Raw genomic sequence first — 19,661 nt, 5'->3', positions numbered from 1 at the left:
GTTATTTCTATTACATAAAAATCCTTTATTTTATTAATGCCCTAAAGTCATCTACTTTATTTCATATACTTCTAGCATTACAGCAATAACAGTTTAAACTCTCAGTAAAATGACTTCTTGACTTTATTCAGTAAAACTACTTCTTGACTTTATTCCTACATTATACATTTGTCTACATGTTATTATCTTCATCATTATGACTTTTACCACTGTCTAGTCATAGTTTAAAGCTGCCCATAAAGTTGAATGTTTATTAGCCTTTGAAAACAAGGCAGTTCTTATCCTATTTAAATGTAAGCCATCCATTACAAAAATGTCCCTTTTCTCATTAAACAGCTTTCACAAACCATCTTCAACCTGCTTGTCTTTATATGTTAGCCTAAACTTAGCATTCAGCCCTTGTGGTCTAATTATAATTTCATCCCCAAGTTTTAGCAGTATCTGTGAAGAATTAAGTTATCATGGTTCTTTTTTATAAATGCCTTCAACATTTCCTTGTAGTTATCAATTAGCTTCTCAGGCCTACCATTTTCTACATGTGCACTATGAACTTTGTATCACTGTTAGCACCCTTTACTATATCAATTGCTATGTCAGTTATACCCTTCATTCTTCTTTCTTGATGGTATAACCTAGTTCTTTTCTCTATGTTTATCCCACAGACTATCCTACCTACATACTGTACTAAAGAACTGCTTATAACTATAATCTCCCTATGTGTTTACCCCACAGACTATCCTACCTACATATTGTACTAAAGAACTGCTTATAACTATAATCTCCCTATGTTTTTCGTTCCCATCCTTATTTGCCCCTTTTGTTTACCTTCCCTTCCCTATTTCCTTATCTATACAAGTTAAAGGCTGGAACTTGTTACTCAACAGAAGTGACTCAATACATTGTAGCCCTGTTATACTATTTCTAACTTCATGAAAGTCATTACTTGGCAACGTATTCTTTGCTAGGAAAGTAAGTTTCTATTGAAATCATGCTAACATTTTCCACAGTTAATCTGTCACTACTGCTCTTAAGGATAGCTTTAAATTTCTCCTCTGAATTACAAACTCAATGTATGAATTGCATGTCTTCACAACTAACTTCCTTGAAAGTGCATGTCAGTCCTTATTTTCTAAATAGAACTCACTCCTTGCATCTATGACATATTACAAATGCTGAGCTCTTAACACTGCCACTACTTTAATCATTGTAGCCTGAAAATAATAATCACCAGACTAACATGTTTACTTTTCTTAAAGTTATTGAAAATTATCTTGATGTTCTCAGTTCTTTCTGGTTGGTTTATAAAGTGAATAGCTTTTAAATTTAATACAAGTAGTGTGAAGAAAAGTGATGATAAGATGCAAAATTTGTGAAAGACTGAAAGAGTCATTAGGTTAGAAATAAAAGTTGCTGAAACTTGATGCTTCAGACTTCCAACTGATTATTAAATAGAAAATTGAAATAATGTATTTGTAAATGTAGGAGACAGTGACCATGACTGTAAATGAAGTACTGACAGGGAAATTATGATGTTAGATAAATGTTCCATAATTAAATAATTATTGGACAAGGTTAAGTACTAAATCTTTATTCATTTCTCATCAGTTAGTGACAAGAAATACCAAGACACTCACATTAGTAAAAAGCATTGATAATGTAATTTATGGAGTAGTTGTTTCAAAACAATGTTTTAATATATGATACATTTATGTATATATGAAATTATAACAGACCAAACTTAATTATTGCTGTGATGGCTTTGATAGTAAAATAAAACTGTATATTATGCATTTCTTGAACAACATGGCTCCCATATACTGTAACTCTCATTAAAGCTCATGAAGCCAACAAAATTAAAGCAACTAAAGAAATATGAAAACAAGTTTTGTTACTCCTGTGTATGTTTTTTTCAGTAAATTAAATTTTTTAAAGCTACTGTGATTTATTACTATGATTTACCACTGAAAGAAGTGTCTAGATACTTCTTATATAGTTAAAATATTTGAGGGACAACAAGAGGTTGTTCTGTTCATTTCATTAAACACCTATCTACTTGTATTCAGCCCTGACTCCCACAATATTCTTTAAACCTTTTCTCAAACTCTTTCCTGTTGTATCTATTGCATCTGAAGGTAATATATTCTGTTTAAAAATAAAATCGCTTGATTTGTGACATCAAATTTTCTAGATCTCAAATCCTTGTCCCCTAGTTCTACCATTCTTACCATTATGCATGAACAGAGGTGATGCATTAGTCTCACAGTATCTGTTTCCTTTATAATATTGAATACTTTAGTCAGATGCCTTTTAACTGTAAAACTTCAGATTTAAAATACCTCAGTTTCTGTATGTACTAATTTTCATGTATTGTTTTCAATTCAATCTATTATTGGTAATGACTTTCACATATGTGATATAGTTTGTTATTAACAGTAGTTTTAATATTTATCTCAAAGTGAATTGTTTTTTTATTACAAAATTGTATGTTTTTATTAAAATTAATTAAGACGATATATCATCATCCATTTATCTGTATTAAGTATTTCTCTGTTAATTGTTTTAAATCTGTAAAGTTGTTACTGGTCATAAATTAGTGTGATTAGCAAAAATTTCTAATTTTGAATTAAGTAGCATTTACTGAATCATTTATATAAATAAGAAATATAAGTTGTTGTCCAAAGGTATTATTAATAGATATATTTTGTATTCTGGAAGATAACTTTTAAAAATGTTGAAAGCTAGATACAATATACCATAATAGTATAGTTTCTCCAGTGATGTCATTTGTACAGTATCAAAGATTTATGGTATAATGCAGATCACAAAAGATTCTACAATCCATCTTACCTGAATCAAATTTTGTTGTATAGTCTTCCATCATATGTCTTTTGACACTGCAAAGATGGTAGAATTATTTTTACAAAACAAAATTCATACTGATTTATAATGCAGAGATAAGCCTATAATTAGATACACTGTATGAACAATGCAATTTAAGTAAAGGAATTATTATTCTATCTTCAAAATGTATGATTAGTATCACAATACTTTGCAGTTTTTGTATAAATCATACAGACTACAAGTTGGTGCATGACCAGATATTTTAATAAAATTGTTTTGTATGCCTTCAGGACCTTATGAATAGCCAGTGCATCAGTCAAGTTAAAAATTTCAACAGTAGTAACAGAATTTAAGAAAATTAATTTGTCATTATCATTATAAAGAAAACTTTGAGATCAAACAGTTTAGTTTTCTATTTTTGTCAATATATTTCTTTCTATGTTACAAAAGTTAACATTTGAAATATCACACATTTAAACAGGATCTATAATCATAAGTACTGTATTATTTGAATAAAATTTATCTGAGTTTGTATAATTCACTTTAATTCTTAACTATATCATTAATATTATGCCAATTTTGTGTTGTTTTCATTTGCTTAATGCTCATTGTAACATACATTCGTTCATCTGCATGACCAATGAATAAGAATGAAACTAGAAAATGTGCTCAGATAATAAAGTTAATATTTTCCTTTCCTGAAAATGCATTTCAAGTACTACTAAGAGCTGTTACTTCACATACAACTGCTGTAAAATTTCCTGCACATATTGTAAGCCTGAACAAACACTCCTACATGTATCTGTATGTATTATGTGAGCCTAAGACAATTTTTACGATGGTCTAGCTCTCCATCTATAGAGGGGTGACATATCCTTCATATACGGTAAATCCCTTGAGCTATGATACATGATCATAGACTCATTCTTTTCTCTTAATTACGAGAAACCCACTTGAATTAAAAATGTATCTCAGAATGGCTGGTATGGGTATTAACACTTTTACTCATAAGGAGAGAACAATGTTTTGACCTTCTTAGGTCAACTTCAGGTTAAGAAAGAGAGAATGTTTGAATGTGACCATTGATGGACACATATCTTAGGGATGAGAGTATAAACAGGTACCAAATTGTAGGAGGCATTGCAGGTAGATGTTAGGTTATTAATTAGTATAGGTATAAAGGTGTTCCTTTATATTGGTTTAATTTTGGTTTTAGTTGCTGTTTAAGTAAGACTTCTTTGATTTTGTATTTGTTTATATTTGTTTCCCTACTTAATATCTTGTTTTACAGTGTTCAAAAACATGTGAAGGTCTATTTTTGTGTTCTTTGAATCACACTTTTCTGCTTGTTTCTCAAATATAGAAGTCATGGCAGTTGTTGCATTGTATTTTATAAATAATGTTGGTGTGGTGTTTGTCAGTGTAGTTTTTACATAGTATGGACTTTAGTTTTGTACCTGGTTTTTGAATAAATTTGGTGTTTACTGGAATGTTGTGTTTTGTTATAAGTTTTTTTCCAAATGTTGATTATTTTTTTGCTAATATTGGAAATATATGGTATGCAGCAGTAAAAGGTTTTGTAGTTTGTTGTATCTTTGGATTTATTTTTTTCTTTTCTCTGCATTGCTTGTGTTCATACAGGTTTTTTTTAAGTTTCTAGTTCCTTTGATCCACTGTGTTGCTTTGTATAGTACTTAATTACTTTAGTCCTCATTGCACTTTCATTCCTTACCTAATTTCGGCTTTATTTTTGTCCACTATATTTATTATTTATGTTACTTTAAGCAATAATTGCAAAACAAAAAGTCTTGAGGCCATGCCATTCCACTTCATGCATTTTGTATTCAACGATATCAATAGCATATAGAGCTGTGTTGAACCATTGTATGATAAAGTTCACATTTGTAATTTTTTAAATATGATGTTATCATTTTTGTGGTTGGAATTTTTGCTCTAGCTTAAGTCCATCTCCATTCTGCTTCACTACCTTCTATGGAGCCTCCCAGACCTGTGTATCAATTTGGCCAGCTGTTCCATTTTCAGCTTTGACTTCTGGTTTTTCTTTCTCTGATGAGGAACAGGTACTTTCTCTTTTTCTATTTACTACATTCATAATTCTGGTATGTTATGTTTCCTCTCTTTCTGCCCATATATCATAATGACTCTGAATTGCTTTATTTTGTGGGCCTTTTTCTGCCCAACCTCCTTGTTGGTTAAGGTATTGACCCCTATATATTTTTCTCACCCCAACTTTTATGTTCTTTTTTGTCTCTCCCTCTTTTGCAATCTGCTTGTCTTTGTTTTGTCATTACTCCTTTTCTGTATCTTTACCATTTACCTTTTTATAGTAGCTCTTCATCATGACAATGATTGCTTTGATGAAGCTACTCATTCATATATTTTGCCCATTTGGCTTTTGTTACTTCCTGTAATGTACACAATTTGTCATGATTTTTCCGTTATTTGAATCTCCTCAGTCTAAATGCTTTTCTTTCAGGTGTTTACCTTCCTTTATTTTCTTACAGCACTAATCTTTATTTGTTTCTGATTCTGTGGTTTCTCTAGTTGAGGCTACTTACCAGCAATCTTTCTTCATTTTCCTGGTTTCCTGATTCAGTAGTCATCAGATAATTTTGTTGGCTACCTGAGCTCAGAAATTCCTGAGGCTATCCCTTACCTGTTCCTTGTTTTCTCATTTATGCTCACCATATCCCATACCACTGGGGCTATTAAAATATTTAGCAGTTACTCTTTCTAGGAGTCAGTTCTTGGTTCTAGATTTTGCAATGTATAGTCTATTTTCTCTTTTTTCATCATCCTCTCACCAGTTCTCTTCCCCAATCTTCTACATCTACTTGAAAGTTCTCTCAAATAGTGCAGGCTCAACATTCTCTCTTGCATCTTCCTGCCATGGAGTTCTTGGCATTGAAAGCCATTCTTTCTCCTTCTCTTCTCACTTTTGGGATCTCTTAGATTTTCTGTGCACATACTTCTCTTTTACCTCTTGGTGTGGATTCCTGAATGTGGTGAGGGGACCTTCCAGGGAAGGTTATGTTTTTTTGTTTTACCTCCTCTGGGATTTAACATATACCCATGTGTTTTCCATGCGTAGTGACACATGAAGGGGAGGAGAGAATCCTGTAGGTTGAGGGGTCCAACCCTAACAACCACTTTGGCCTTGAATTCCTGTAAACAGGTGACTTTGGGGTGGCCCCCCTTGGGTCAGTTGGCTGGTTCACTTTGGCTAGTACCAGTGTTGGATGTTCTCAACAGGTGTTGTGGACATTATATCTGATGCTCGTGTTTGGGTGTAGTACTCACAAAATCCTGGTATTGCTGCAGAATCCTTGTTTGGCATTGTAGTTAATTCCTTCATAGGGCTCCATAGTGGGTGGGGTCAGAGGGCACCAAAATATTCTTTTTTGTTATGGATCCTTCAAATAAAAATTTAAATATAAATAGTGAAAAACAGTCCCTTGGTAAACGTCCACGTGTTGAAGATTCTGAGCGGCAATCTTCAACATCTGTGTCACCTGTACCTCAATTACTTGTACTAAATTTTTTTTCAGACAAATCTTTAGGGCATATGTCTCCCTTTTTCATTCAGAAGGGTCTAGAGGGACTTCCTGGCTCCAAAAAGCCAGTAAAGAAGCTTCGCTCTGGTGACATATTGGTAGAAACATCCACATCTCAACACAGTGAATTCCTCTTGCATTCAAAGGTGATTGGGGATATACCTATTGAGGTTATGCCTCATGCTACTTTGAATTTGTCATGAGGAGTTATTGATGAGAGGGATTTGAAGAACATCCCCGAATAAGAGATTCTTGCTGGTTTCTCCACCCAAAGAGTTTCTGTAGTGAGGCATATCTCCACTTGCAAAGATGGAATTATGATGCTGACCAGTGTCCTCATTCTGACATTTACATCACCGTGTTCACCTGCCACCATCAAGGCAGGTTATTGTAATTGCAAGGTGCAGCCATACATTTCACACCATCTCAGATGTTTCCAGTGTCAGTGGTTCAGTCACTTGAAGATATCATGTCGTGGTTCCTTGACATGCGCTCATTGCAGTGGCAAGGACCACGATGCCTGTGACTGTGAAATGGACACTCATTGCATCAATTGCAATAACTCTTACCCATCCTACTTTTGTTCTTGCCCTAAATGGTTGGAAGAAATAGAGGTGCAGCATTTGAAAATGATTCAGAACATTACTCACCCTGAGGCTCGAAACTTGCCATCATCCACTTCATTTCATAGGTATGCTGCTGCACTTTATTCCACTACAACAGTGGGAGTGCAGATGGATCTCTCTGTTCCTCCAAAAGAATCATTATTCAACCAAATAAAAAGTCTTTTGACCTCCATGGTTAAAAAAGTTGATGATTCAACGTCCACATCCATTTCTGTTCCTAACATACATTCCAGCAAACTCCAAGATCCACTTCTTTTGGTTCTGGGTATGGCCATTTCTTCAGGTACATCTTCTTCTCCCACCTCAAGATGCAAAATGATCATTCATTCGTGTTCTCAGTCACTGGAATTCTCTTCCAACAACAAAGACTTGTCCAGTCGACCCAGGGCAGGATCCATGGAGGTCAAAAGACCTCCCTCAAATAAAGACAGTAAAGAAAAAAGATGTGGTTGTAAACAGAAGGGCTCTCCACCCAATTCACCTACACATAAATAAAAATGGCCACCTTGATACAATGGACTGTCGAGGTTTACATTCTAATCTGGATGACATCAAAGCACTGATTGTTTCCTACCATACTGTATGTCTTTCCTTACAGGAAACATTTCTGAAACATGCTGACAAAATTACCGTTTGGCAGTTTTCTTTGTACAGAAATGATAGGCTATGTGGTGGACAAGTGCATGGAGGGGTGGCACTTGTTGGTTGATCAGTACGTGCCCACCATGTCTTTGCCACTCAACACACCCTTGGAGGCCATAGCCATCTGTGTTTCCTTGGGTCATACCATCACTGTTTGTTCTCTCTGTCTGTTGCCTAGAGAGACCTGTGACCAATGAGACCTTCATGCTCTCGTTGAACAATTGACATCTCCCTTTTTAATCCTGGGGGACTTTAATGGGCATCATCCCTTCCAGGGAAGTGCTGATATTCATCAGATGGGTCATTTCGTATAGCATACGTAGAGTGTATGCTTTCTGTGATCATAAACTTTCTTGTTTCAATACTGGTTCTTCTACTTATTTTACTGCCTCTAGTCGGTCCTTTACTGCTATTGATTTCTCAGTTTTCTCCCCTTCACTATTGTCCCACTTTTCATGGAGGGTTGACAGTAACCCATGAGGCAGTGATCATTTTCTTATAATTTTGAGAGATACTGGCTGTGGTCAATGGCACCCAACCTGCATGCTCCAGTGGAAGCTGGATCAAGCAAATTGGCCCTCTTTCACTGCTCTTGCAGAACTTGATCCTGCCATTATCTGTAAGCCATCAATAAACAACTGTGTGGCAGCAGTAACTGACTGTTTTATATAGGAAGGTGCTCAATGTATTCCTAAAACCTCAACACGTTTTCCACAATATCCTCGTCCATGGTGGAATCCTGCCTGCCATGTAGCACAGAAAGCTTAAAAATGGGCCTGGGATATTTTGATATGTATTCCCCACTTTCCCACCACATCGTTTTCCAGCATGCCCATGCTCAGTGGGTAAGACATCAAAGCCAGAAAGAATCTTGGATTAAGTTCACAACCAGCATATCTTCTACCACCAGTTCGAAAGTCGTATGGGACATGATTCAAAAGGTCAGTGGGTAATATAATTCTATCTCCCTCTCAATCTTTCTCTCTGATGGCCAGGAAGTAGCTGATACCTGGAGCATCGCTGATACTTTAGGTGAAAGCTTTTGCCAGGCATCTTGCACTTCTGCTTCTCTCTTAACCTTCTTCGTCATCAAGACTCAGGCAGAGGGATTACCTCTTTCTTGTTGAACTGATTGTCTCTATGACTATAATCGTCCCTTTACACTGGTGGAACTTAAACTGGCAGTTCATCAGTTGTACCTGATGATGCACACTATGAAATGCTGCACCATCTATCTTCTGCTTCTCTTGCTATTCTTCTGATTGTTTTTAACAGGATCTGGCAGGAGAATGTTTTTCCTGATGCCTGGTTCCAGGCTATTGTTCTTCCTTTCTTTAAGCCTGGGAAGGATCCTAAGATCCCTTCAAACTACCGTCCAATTGCTCTGACGAGCTGTCTCTGTAAGGCTTTAGAAAGGATGGTTAATGCTCGTCTTGTTTTGTTCCTTGAATCAAACAACCTCCTCTCATCCACCCAGTGTGGGTTCCGACAACAGCACTCCACGCATACCACCTGATTTGACTTGAAACATCAATCAGAGAAGCCTTTCCCAAATGAAAACATCTTGTATCGATATTCTTTGACATTGCAAAGGCTTATGATACAACATGGAGGTTTGGAATTTTGCTTGATTTCAATATATATGGGTTATGTGGCCATTTGCCCATTTTTATTAAAAAAATTTTAATGGACAGGACATTCCAAGTTCATGTGCGTTCAACACTTTCCTGTTCATTTTTACAGGAGCTTGGAGTCCCTCAGGGCTGTGTTTTGAGTGTCACACTTTTCATTATAAAGATTAATGCCATCACTAAACAACTCTCTCTTACTGTTGCAAATGGGATCTATGTCAACGACTTTCACATCTCATGTCAGTCAGAGAAAATGAGGTATATTGAGCGGTAAAAGTGGACTACAGCAAATGGCTCTCCACAAAAATCCTTAAAGGTTTTCTGCAGATACCCTTGTCTTTCTCTCCTCTACTTTAGTCAGCATATTGTTTTTTGTGTTACATATGTGGTTTTTTGTGATTGGGATCTCATGGCTAAGTTCCATGTATCTTTCATGTATCTATGATATATACATATTATCCCATTTTTGAGACAGTTTCTGGGACCGTATCAGAAATATAATATTGAGTTTCGGGTGATATCATTTCACCTGCACAAAATTTGTAATTTGTTTGTTTCATTCAGAGCCTCATATTCTCCAATTCTCACTTCCTGTCTTTTCCCTTTCCAACCTTTATCCATTCCTCCTACTTGGGGTACTTCCTCTTATTGTCCTCTTCAAAGATGCATCCCTCCATTACCATCAGTACCAGTGACTGCCTAGTGGGTTCCCGTTAGGTGGAGGCTTGGCTGTTCAAGTTTCTTTATCAATTTTGTTAATGATCACAGGATGGCTCAGATTATGTCAGAGGGATTCATGTTCCAGTTTCTTTTCCCATCTCCAGTTTCTACTTTTCTCATTTCCTTCTCTTTTCCTCAAGATTCTGTGACCAGCCAGTGTCAATCAGGAGTGGTTCAGCAATTGAACCATTCTATCCTTCCAGGTTTTTTTTTCCCCATCTTTTCATTGTTTCCAAGAAACCTGAGAATTAATAGCCAGTAATTAATTTATCTTGTTTCAACCACTTTATTATCACTACCCAAGTTGAACATGAAATATTTTTCTCACCCTGAGATTGGCGTTTTCTCCATGGTCATGGATGATAAAAATTGATGTCTCCATTTTTTTAATGTGTCTCATCACCTTTGTATTTCGTTGAATAGTCTGGGCTTTTGCACATCATCTCCATGCTTTAGAGTTGCAATTTCATTATTAAATGGATGACATGCTTCTTCTAGCTTATTCCAAACAGGAATCAGCCAATCATGCTGGGCATTTACTTTCTGTACCCACTTGGATGAGCTGGTTGATCAAATTGCAGAAGTCCTTCCTTGCACTACTCAATATCTTGTCCATCTGGGAGTCCTTTTTGATATGAATGTCAGTCAACAACTGCATTTTTCTTTATGACTTTGTTCAATGGCACTTTTGGTTTGCCACATCCTGTTGTGGGTGACTGTACAAATCTGATATGTCAGTGGGCATACTGTTTCCTCCACTACATCCAAAGACACATCCCTTCATGGATAGGGGTCATGAGTCACATACCAGGAAGCCTTGGTCACTGATCTGCAGACAAAAGTGCTTTGTCCTCAAACTTCTAGTCGTAGTTCAGGCATTACATTACACACTTCTTGCCAGATATTGTTTGGTGATAGTTCATTGAGACAGTTCTATGATGGTGGCATATATCAACTACCAAGGGGACATCAAGTCTAGAGATCTATTTTTTTAAACATTAGATCTATTAGACTGGGCCTAAGCACATCATATTTGCTTCATATATACATTATGTGCTAAATGCTTTCAGTTTTATTGTGAATTGCCTTTTGTGCTTTGACCAGATATATCCCAGAGTGAGAATTAGATTCTCTCGTTTTTAGGGATCCTTGCTATTGGTGGAGTTCTCTTCATGTGGGTGCCTTTGCTAAGGGCCTCAACACTAAATTGCATCTCCCTTGATTGTCTGTACCTAATCCACAGGCTCTGGTAGTAAATGACTTCAGCCATTACAAAAGAATCTTTGTGTTCCACACGGTCACTTCATAAGCATGCCTGTTCTGTCCTGAGCCATTTCCTTTTCAGTTCATTCCTCATTGCCAGTTTATCAACATAAAATAATATTTTATGCCATCTGTCTTTATGTCTGTGGTTTCCCCTTTCTCAATCCACTGTTACTCTTATTACTGATGTACTCAAAAAGGGTGCTTTTTTTATCCCTTTCACCTCTTCAGTGTGGGATTTTAGCTCTGTGTGAGAGAAGGTAATGCACTGTATAAGAAGTTATAATTTTCCTTTATTGAAAACATATTTCTGACAGGTATATACCTTCTCTCACACTTCTCACCTGTCTTCTGCACTGTAAACAAGTACTTTCTTTTTTGCCTCAATTTGTGATAGTTTAGTATTGAGCAAAGGATTGTGTGTTGCACTCCTGTTGGTGGAGGGTTGTTGCATGAAGACTCTCATGTGAGACTCAGTTAAACCACAATAATTATGGAGTATATGAGAGTGCAAGGCTTGTGACTTGCAAAAAAATGTTTGCATATAGAGTAGCATTAAACAAAAACAGCTATACATGTGATAGGAGTTAAGTACTTATAGGAAAATTGTAACTTTGGTGCAGTGCAAAATATTTTAACTCAATAATATTTAAATTTGATAAAATATCATTTATCAACATTTATATTGTGTATTTCATGAAGAGGAAAAAGTATTATCCATTTTCTGATTTTTAAGCATTTTCCTTAGTGTATGTAAGGCCTTGGTTGAAACCTTTTTACCATACAACATCATGTGGTTAGGTCATCTATTGTAATAATAGTTTTTGTTCATTCCAAAAATGTGCATACACCTTACTATCTAAATGCACGTTCATATGCAAGTCATTACAACAGATGTAAATATATTTCAGTAGACATTAAAAATTTATGGAAATTTTTGAAAAGGTCTTATGAAAGACGTGATAAGAGTTCATAAAATAAATAGAGAGGTAACAGCTAATAATTATAATTATTCTTTGTTGTCTTAAATCTAACTTTTGCTACTTTAGCTCTGTCTTTATAATTACCTGTTAAACTATGTGTTTGAATTTCAATTCTTAAAATATAGTTTCCAGTGATATTGCTTTTTCGTTTGATTTGGTTCACTTAATAAATTAAAGATGATAGTTCTCTCCCATTTTTAATACGAGTTATAAAACTTAGGCATTCTTTTTTAAATTAATATTTGTATGAGCTCATGCAGGTCTTTTCAGAAGTTCAAAGAATTCTGGTCGACTTCTATCTTTTGAGGCCCTGGCTATAAAAAAAAAGACATGAAATCAAAATAAGACTATCATTAGCTCACATTTAAAGTTAAACATAATTTAAATATATTTTATTTAATTGTATCAACATGTTAACATCATTTAACATTTAATACATGCTTTCTTGGCCTTTTTTATATGCATAAAAAAATTTCAAAACTTAACGAATGCAAAAAAAATAATGAGTCTAAATATGAGGTTCCCTTTGAACTTGAGACCTGAGCATTGATAATATGATTTGGAACAGTACAAAGTCTTGAGTCAGAATAATGACATTTATTATAGACTTTTAACCATATGAACAATTATTATATCTTTGGGAATTGTTTTGAATATCTTGAATAATTTCTAAGTCTATGAATATTGGAAACTGATTTTGAAAACTCTCTTTTCTACTCTGCCATTGTGGAACCAGTGTATAAAACAAATTCTTAACTTTGAAATAGAAATAAGATTTTCTTTTATTCTTTTTTGTAATTTTAATTGTTTGGTTTAATTTAAAAAGTATTTTTACGACCCACCAATAATAAATTCTATCAGATAAAGAGTACACATTACAAAGCTGCTTATATTGGAGAAACAGAAAAAAAAAACGTAACACCAAACATTAAAAGCAAAGATGAAGTCTATTACATGTTTTTGAAAATTCCCATACATGTCAATATATCTCAACATGACCAATAATATCAGTTTTAAATTTGGAAAAGAATATTGCAATGCAAAAGAAATTGATGTAGCACTTTTAATAAAACACTCCCATCCAAGTATAAACAAATATCCAGGGGCAACCATTTATGGAGCTAGTCTCTTGCCATAGACTAACTAAAAGGTTCATTGAACCTCAGTTGAATTATATTTATTTGAAATTCTCAATTAATTTAGAAAGATCGACTGCTTCGATATGTAATTTAATGGTTATTATATTGACATTTGCATGGTAATTTTAAGACTTTTGTGTGTGTGTGTGTGTCATTAATAGCTCCTCTTAATACCGTTTTCTACAACTATGTTCTTTGTAGTAATATGTGTGAAACTTTTCTCATTCAAATTGTTTTTTGGTTGATACGTTTAGTTTTCTAAGTCTTTTATGATTTTTTTCACGTACTCTGAAGGTAATGTTCTGTTACAATCTATTTAACTTTGTTTCCTCTTTAATGCTGTAAATAAATATGAAACCTAATATTATCCATGAAATTGTGTTTAATTACTTTTTTGTCACACCACTGTAGTTGTGAGGCTGACCCACGTGCTCTTTCAAAATATGTGATGGCACTAATCAAAAAAGATAAGCCAGAAAAAGAGCTGAAAGACAATTGTTTGGATCAGTTGGAAGTATTTCTCCAAAAAGGTAAGGTTAATAACGAATGTAAATTCTAAGTTTTATGTGCATGTAGATTTAAGTGTTACATTCTTGAGTGTAGAGGCTATAGTGTTTGTAATTTGTCAGGTGGCTTCTAGCAAGGTTTTTCTCGAACATAGCCAGTTCTTTTGTTTTTTGCTCTTTGTAGAAGCTTTTTTTTCCAGCATAATTACTGACAAGGAGCTGCAGGAAAATGTTGGGGGGGAGATGCAGCAAATACATGAAATAAGCAGTATTGTTAAAGTATACAGTATCTGTAGATTCATGTGATATAGGACTTCCATCAGTGTCAGTTTTATAGGGCTGGAGTCTTTACAACAGGTTTTTATGACTTGTTGGAGATAAATTTGGACTGTGAAAAGACAGCACACAGTCTACTTGTATTAAAATAATATATTCAAAACAAGTCACACATAGATACAAAACTTTATTACATTGTTGGATGTCACAGTCATATCCAGAGCTTTAAATAATTGTCTCCTTTTATTCATAGTCCACACAGGTAGGTTTCGTTACTTTAGAACACCCTTTGACAAGACTGATTATTCTCTTCTATTTTTGTTATTTCAATATTATTGTCTATTACTGTTTTTAACTTGTACAAACTCTGCACCACTGTTCAGTTGAGTATGTTTATACCCCATTATAAAGATGACCATGTGAGTATAACCTCTTTTAATATACTACTGTAATATGTAACCTTAGCCTGAGGTAAGGTTAAAGCAAGTTTACAACTACTTAAGTCATTTTCATTGTACACTTGTACATAAAAAGTTTGAAGCATATATACTTTTGTCTGTTATACAACTTGCAGTGATAGTAGATTAATTGTTATGGGGTACTCTACAATAATGGCAATGTTAGTACTGATAACAATGATAAGAAAAAGAAATATTTTTGAACAGAGATTTGATTAGAAAAAACATAATAACATTGAAAAATCTTAATGGAATTACCACAAATAGACTAGTCATTTATTGATGGTAAAAGAGAAGGAAAGAACTGATAATGTGTCAAAATTGGAAAATTTGCTTTTAGAGGTAAGGAAAATGTAGAGGTAGTTTTTGAAAAGATAAAAATATAATGATGCTTTGCATTAAAAAGGACAAGAAAAAAGAAGCAGGTTATATTCAGAGAAATAGAAAATCAAAAGATACAGAGTAAAGTAGAGACAATTTTATATCTAATGATAAAAAGTTGGAGAGAAAAAATAAAGGATGATCTTACAAATCTAATTTAGTTTTGGAACAAGAATTGGAGATAAAAAAGATGCAACATCAAAGAGAAAAATTTAGGATTTCAGAAATTAGTTAATAGCCCTTCCCTCCAAAATTTGATTATTGCAAATTAGAATTTGAAAACAGAAATTGAATAGAAAGGAAAGGAAGGCTGTGAAAAATTAGATGAAAAGTTTAAAAAATTAACAGAGAAAACCTATGGATTTGGCTTATTGTTTGAGTACATTAGAAAGGTAAGTATGAAAACACCTGATATATAACAATAAACTTTGAACATAACAGAATGAATTCTCACTACAAAAAGGGACTGAAATGATATTGAATTTTATATTGAAAAGTATGAATTGGCAGAATAAGAATGAAATTATTTGAAGATTAAGAAAAAAAATGAATTCAATAAAAGTCAATAACTAGAAGGAAATAGTATAAGGTGGGTAAATGAAAAAAGTATGGAAAATAAATAGCAGGAAGGAAGCAGAAATATAAGAGTAATAGCATACATAGAAAATAAGGTCAGTACAATATGGAAACTAAAATACCAGTATTAGTAGAAAATGTGGAAGGATTATTGAATAATGATATGGGTTTTTGAAAGTACATTTAGAAACATGGTATTGTAATTCTATTGGATATATTTATGTAGTGAAAGTCAGAGAGTAATACAGAGAAGGGATTTTATGCCAAGTATGAGTGGAAGATTAAATGTGCAGAGAGATAAAAAAAAAAGAAAGGAAGAACAAAAGGACGCCATGTAATAAAAGGTAGTGAAATTTGTGATGAAAAGTGAAAATGGAAGAAGAACCAGTGAATTTTAGTTAAATACAAAAGAAATAGAGAGAAGTAAAATTGTAGAAAAGAGTGGGAAGACATATTATGGTGTGTTTTGTGAATGCAAGAATTGGAAGGGATTAAGAACAGATAGGAAGAGAAAAAGTTAATGGGATTTTAGGGATTGGTGCTGTTGAATAGAATAATGAATGGGATGAAAGAAGGAAGACAGACTTGGATAGGAAGGTCATATTTTGTTACTAGTTTTTGCAAAATGTTAGTTATTTTTCTGCTGATGTCGGTAATATATGGTATGCAGCAGTATATGGTTTCGTGATTTTTTGATTCATGAGATATATTTACTTTTGTTAGTTGATTTTGCTTTCTGTCTAGGTGTGTGCGTATAATGTTTTCTACGGTTTGTGGAGGAAACTTATTAATGTTGATGAAGTATTGTTTTATTTTGTCTAATTCATCGTTAATTTTATCTGGTGAGCATAGTTTTATGGCTGTGTTTATTTGGTTTCTTAGTTTGTTGAGTTTTTGTTTTGTTTCATGTGCAGAGTCCCAAGGAATGTATAGTCCAGTATGGGTGATTTTTTGGTAGATTTCTGTTTTAAATTGTGTGTCAGTTCTTGTAATTTTGAGGTTAAGAAATGATATTTGATTGCTTTCTTCCTGTTCACATGTGAAGTTAATGTTGGGATTTATAGTGTTAATGTGATTGAGAAACTTAAGTGTGTGTTCTGTAGATGTGAATCCCGCAATCGTGTCGTTTACATATCTGTACCAGTATAGTGGTGGATCTGATGCTGTGTTGATTGCTTGTGTTTCAACTTGTGTCATAAAAATATTGGCTAGAATTGGTGATACTGGGTTGCCCATGCTTAGGCCATTTGTTTGTATATAGTTGTGGGTGTTGAACATGAAGTTTGTCTTCATCGTGTTGAATTCTATGAGAGTTGCTAACTGGTTGCTGGGAATGTCTATAGATGGGTTAGGGTCTTGGATATAGAGTTCTAAGGCGATCTTGCAGTCTTCAGTGGTTGGAACTTCTGTAAAGAGGGATATAAGATCGAAACTGGCCATTAAGGCTTTATGATTAAGTTGATTTAGATTAGACTTGAAATTAAAAGAGTCTTTGATGAATGAGCTGGCTGATGTTACATATTTGGAGAATGTCCATGCTATGCCTCTAGCAAGATTGTAATTAAACGATTCATGTGTGGACATTATTGGTCATAATGGACAATCTGGTATATGAGGTTTGGGGATGCCGTATATTTGTGGTGTGCGTGAGTTGGTTTTGCGTAGGTTGGAATAAAGTGTTTGTGAAATTGTGTTGGCTTTTTTTCATTTTTAGTAGTATTTTGTTTAGTTGCATTTAGTGTGTCTTTGTTAGATTTGTGTGTATTTGTTTAAATTTGTCAGTGTCTGATAGGATGTTCTTCATTTTTTGGATGTATTCATTCGTATTCATTATGACTATAGCGTTTGCTTTTAGAATTTTAATGTTTTTGTCTTGTTTTAGGTTTTTAATGGAATTAATGTCTCTTTTTGTAAGATTATTATTTAACTTTCTGTTTTGTGAAATTATGTTGATGGTTTTGTGAGAAAATTCTTTGAAAAAATTGTTAAAGATGTTGTTTTTAGGTGTTTCTGAGAAATATAAATTTTTAATTTTACCTGGGAAGTTTGGCTGTTGGATGTCAATAAAAGTGTCTGAGTTGTCTCCTTCTGTTGGTTGTTTTCTTGTTTTTGTTTTCTGTAGAAAGTATCACAAGTCTCGTTGCTAGATCTTCTAAACATGTTTTTATTTCCATGGTTGGAATGTACCTAGGTGCTATTGCAAAGTTGAGTCCTTTGTTAAGCAGATGTATTTCATTTGTGTTTAATTGTTGGTCGGATCTGTCAATTATGAGGTTAGTCAACGGTTTGTCGTGTTGATGTCTTCTGTTGTTTGCATCTTAGTTTTTCTAGTTTTTTGTTGTGTCAGATCGTTTTGTCTCTGTCATCCCTAGTGTTGATTTGGTTTATGTTTTGTTGTATAAGTCCATAAATCTCTGGTTTGATGCAGCATGCCAATTGATGGTCTAGGTTCATTTTTTGTTTTTGTAAGTCATGTAGTTCTTTGTATTTCATGTTCAATATGGCTTTAAGTAGTTTTTTCTGTAAATTTTGGATAATGTTTGTGTATGTATTAAAATTTGTTGATAGTTTTACCTTTACAAAATTAGGGTTTAGTTGTTCTTTTCTACATTGTTGAATGAAATAGATGTCATTTCTTCTATTGATAATTCTTTGGTTTAATTTTCTTAGTTTCTTAACGATTGTATGAGCTTGCACTGTTAATAGTGTTGTAAGGTATGCTAGTTCAGACATAATGGTAACAGGTAAGTACAAAGCAGAAGTTATTGTTTGTAACTTGGACAGAGGGTAACAAAAATGTGTTTTATACAGAATTGGTAATAGATAAAGAAGGCAAATATATTGGAGAGGATGGAAGTTTGGAAAATAGTAGTAATGAAGTGTCAAATGAGTTAAAAGGTGGTTAAAAATGTAAAGAATAAGAAATAAGGAGGCAATTGATAAATTCTAAAGGATGGATGAAGAACAAAAGAGAGGAGAGTATGTTAACAGTAGAAAGGAACTGCAGCAATTATGTCCAAAGAAGAAAAAAATGATAGAGGAAAAGCTGTTAACAAGTAGAAGACAGTAAAGCTAAGGAATTTTGGCAACCACTGAATATTTTTGAGAGAAATAGAAAAGACTGAACAAGCAATGAAAATAAAAGAATTAAGGGGAGGCTTTAAGATAATTTTATAAGCTAGGTAAAATAGAACTACAGAGATTAAATGTAGAAAAACTGAGAAATTTGATAGTCAATAAATAGAAGAGTTATTTGAAAAATGAAAAAGTTTGAAGAGACAGAAGAGTTCAGGAAAGGTTTTATGAATTCTATAGAAACATAACAAATGAAAAGTGAATTGGTTTTAATAAATGTGAACAAGGCACAGAAGAAAAACCAGTAGTTTAAAATAAGTGGGGTTGCAGATATATAACCACTTTACAAACTGGGAAATGAAACAATGATAAATAACTGTAGAGGGGTTTGCAATTATGAAAAATAACAAATTAATTACCAGAACAATAGCAACACAATTTCAGTAAGGGTGTACCATTAGTTTTTTTTTAAATGTCTTTAATGAAAAACAAAAGTTACGATGAAGTTTAGAATTTTACGATTCTTTTTATAAATATTACTATTACTTTTAATTGTGTAGATAGAAGTTATTTGAAAAATAGAGAAAATATGAGGAAGAATGTGAGATTGGGTAAAATAGATGTAAAGAAATGATGAATAAAATTAAAAGAAAAAAAAAAGACTAGAGTTTTTGAATGGTGGGAAAAGTTTAACAAGGATGTGTATTAAATCCAATACTATTCTTATTTGAGTACCTTAGAATATGAATAAGAAACATAATATGGGACATGAATACATCATTGCACTTGTTTCAAAGCTTTGTGTGTATTGGTGACAGGTATGGACTAGAAATTTGGAGATGGAATAAAGAATGAGAAGTAAAATATTGAGTGAAATATAATGTATAATAATAACAGTGGCCTATGACTCTTTTTTTTTTTTTTTTTTTGCTTCTCCTATCCAGTGTATATGTTTTCCTCAGTGAATAC

At 33.6% G+C, this 19,661-nt stretch overlaps 1 protein-coding gene across 2 annotated transcripts in view; it reads left to right on the top strand.

Annotated features, from left to right (window-relative positions):
* LOC143244339 (RNA-binding protein 26-like) overlaps positions 1–19,661 on the top strand; it is a 112,539-nt gene that overhangs the window by 2,769 nt on the left and 90,109 nt on the right. For both annotated transcript variants that reach the window (XM_076488820.1, XM_076488818.1), the window contains exon 2: positions 13,832–13,950. In XM_076488820.1, coding sequence (XP_076344935.1) covers positions 13,832–13,950 — 119 coding nt within the window. The remainder of the gene's footprint in view (positions 1–13,831; positions 13,951–19,661) is intronic.

The sequence above is a fragment of the Tachypleus tridentatus genome, chromosome 2 (assembly GCF_004210375.1).
Source record: "Tachypleus tridentatus isolate NWPU-2018 chromosome 2, ASM421037v1, whole genome shotgun sequence".
Lineage (NCBI taxonomy): Eukaryota > Metazoa > Arthropoda > Merostomata > Xiphosura > Limulidae > Tachypleus > Tachypleus tridentatus.
The sequence above is the reverse complement of the archived record's forward strand: the minus strand, read 5'-3'. Positions and strand labels throughout refer to the sequence as shown.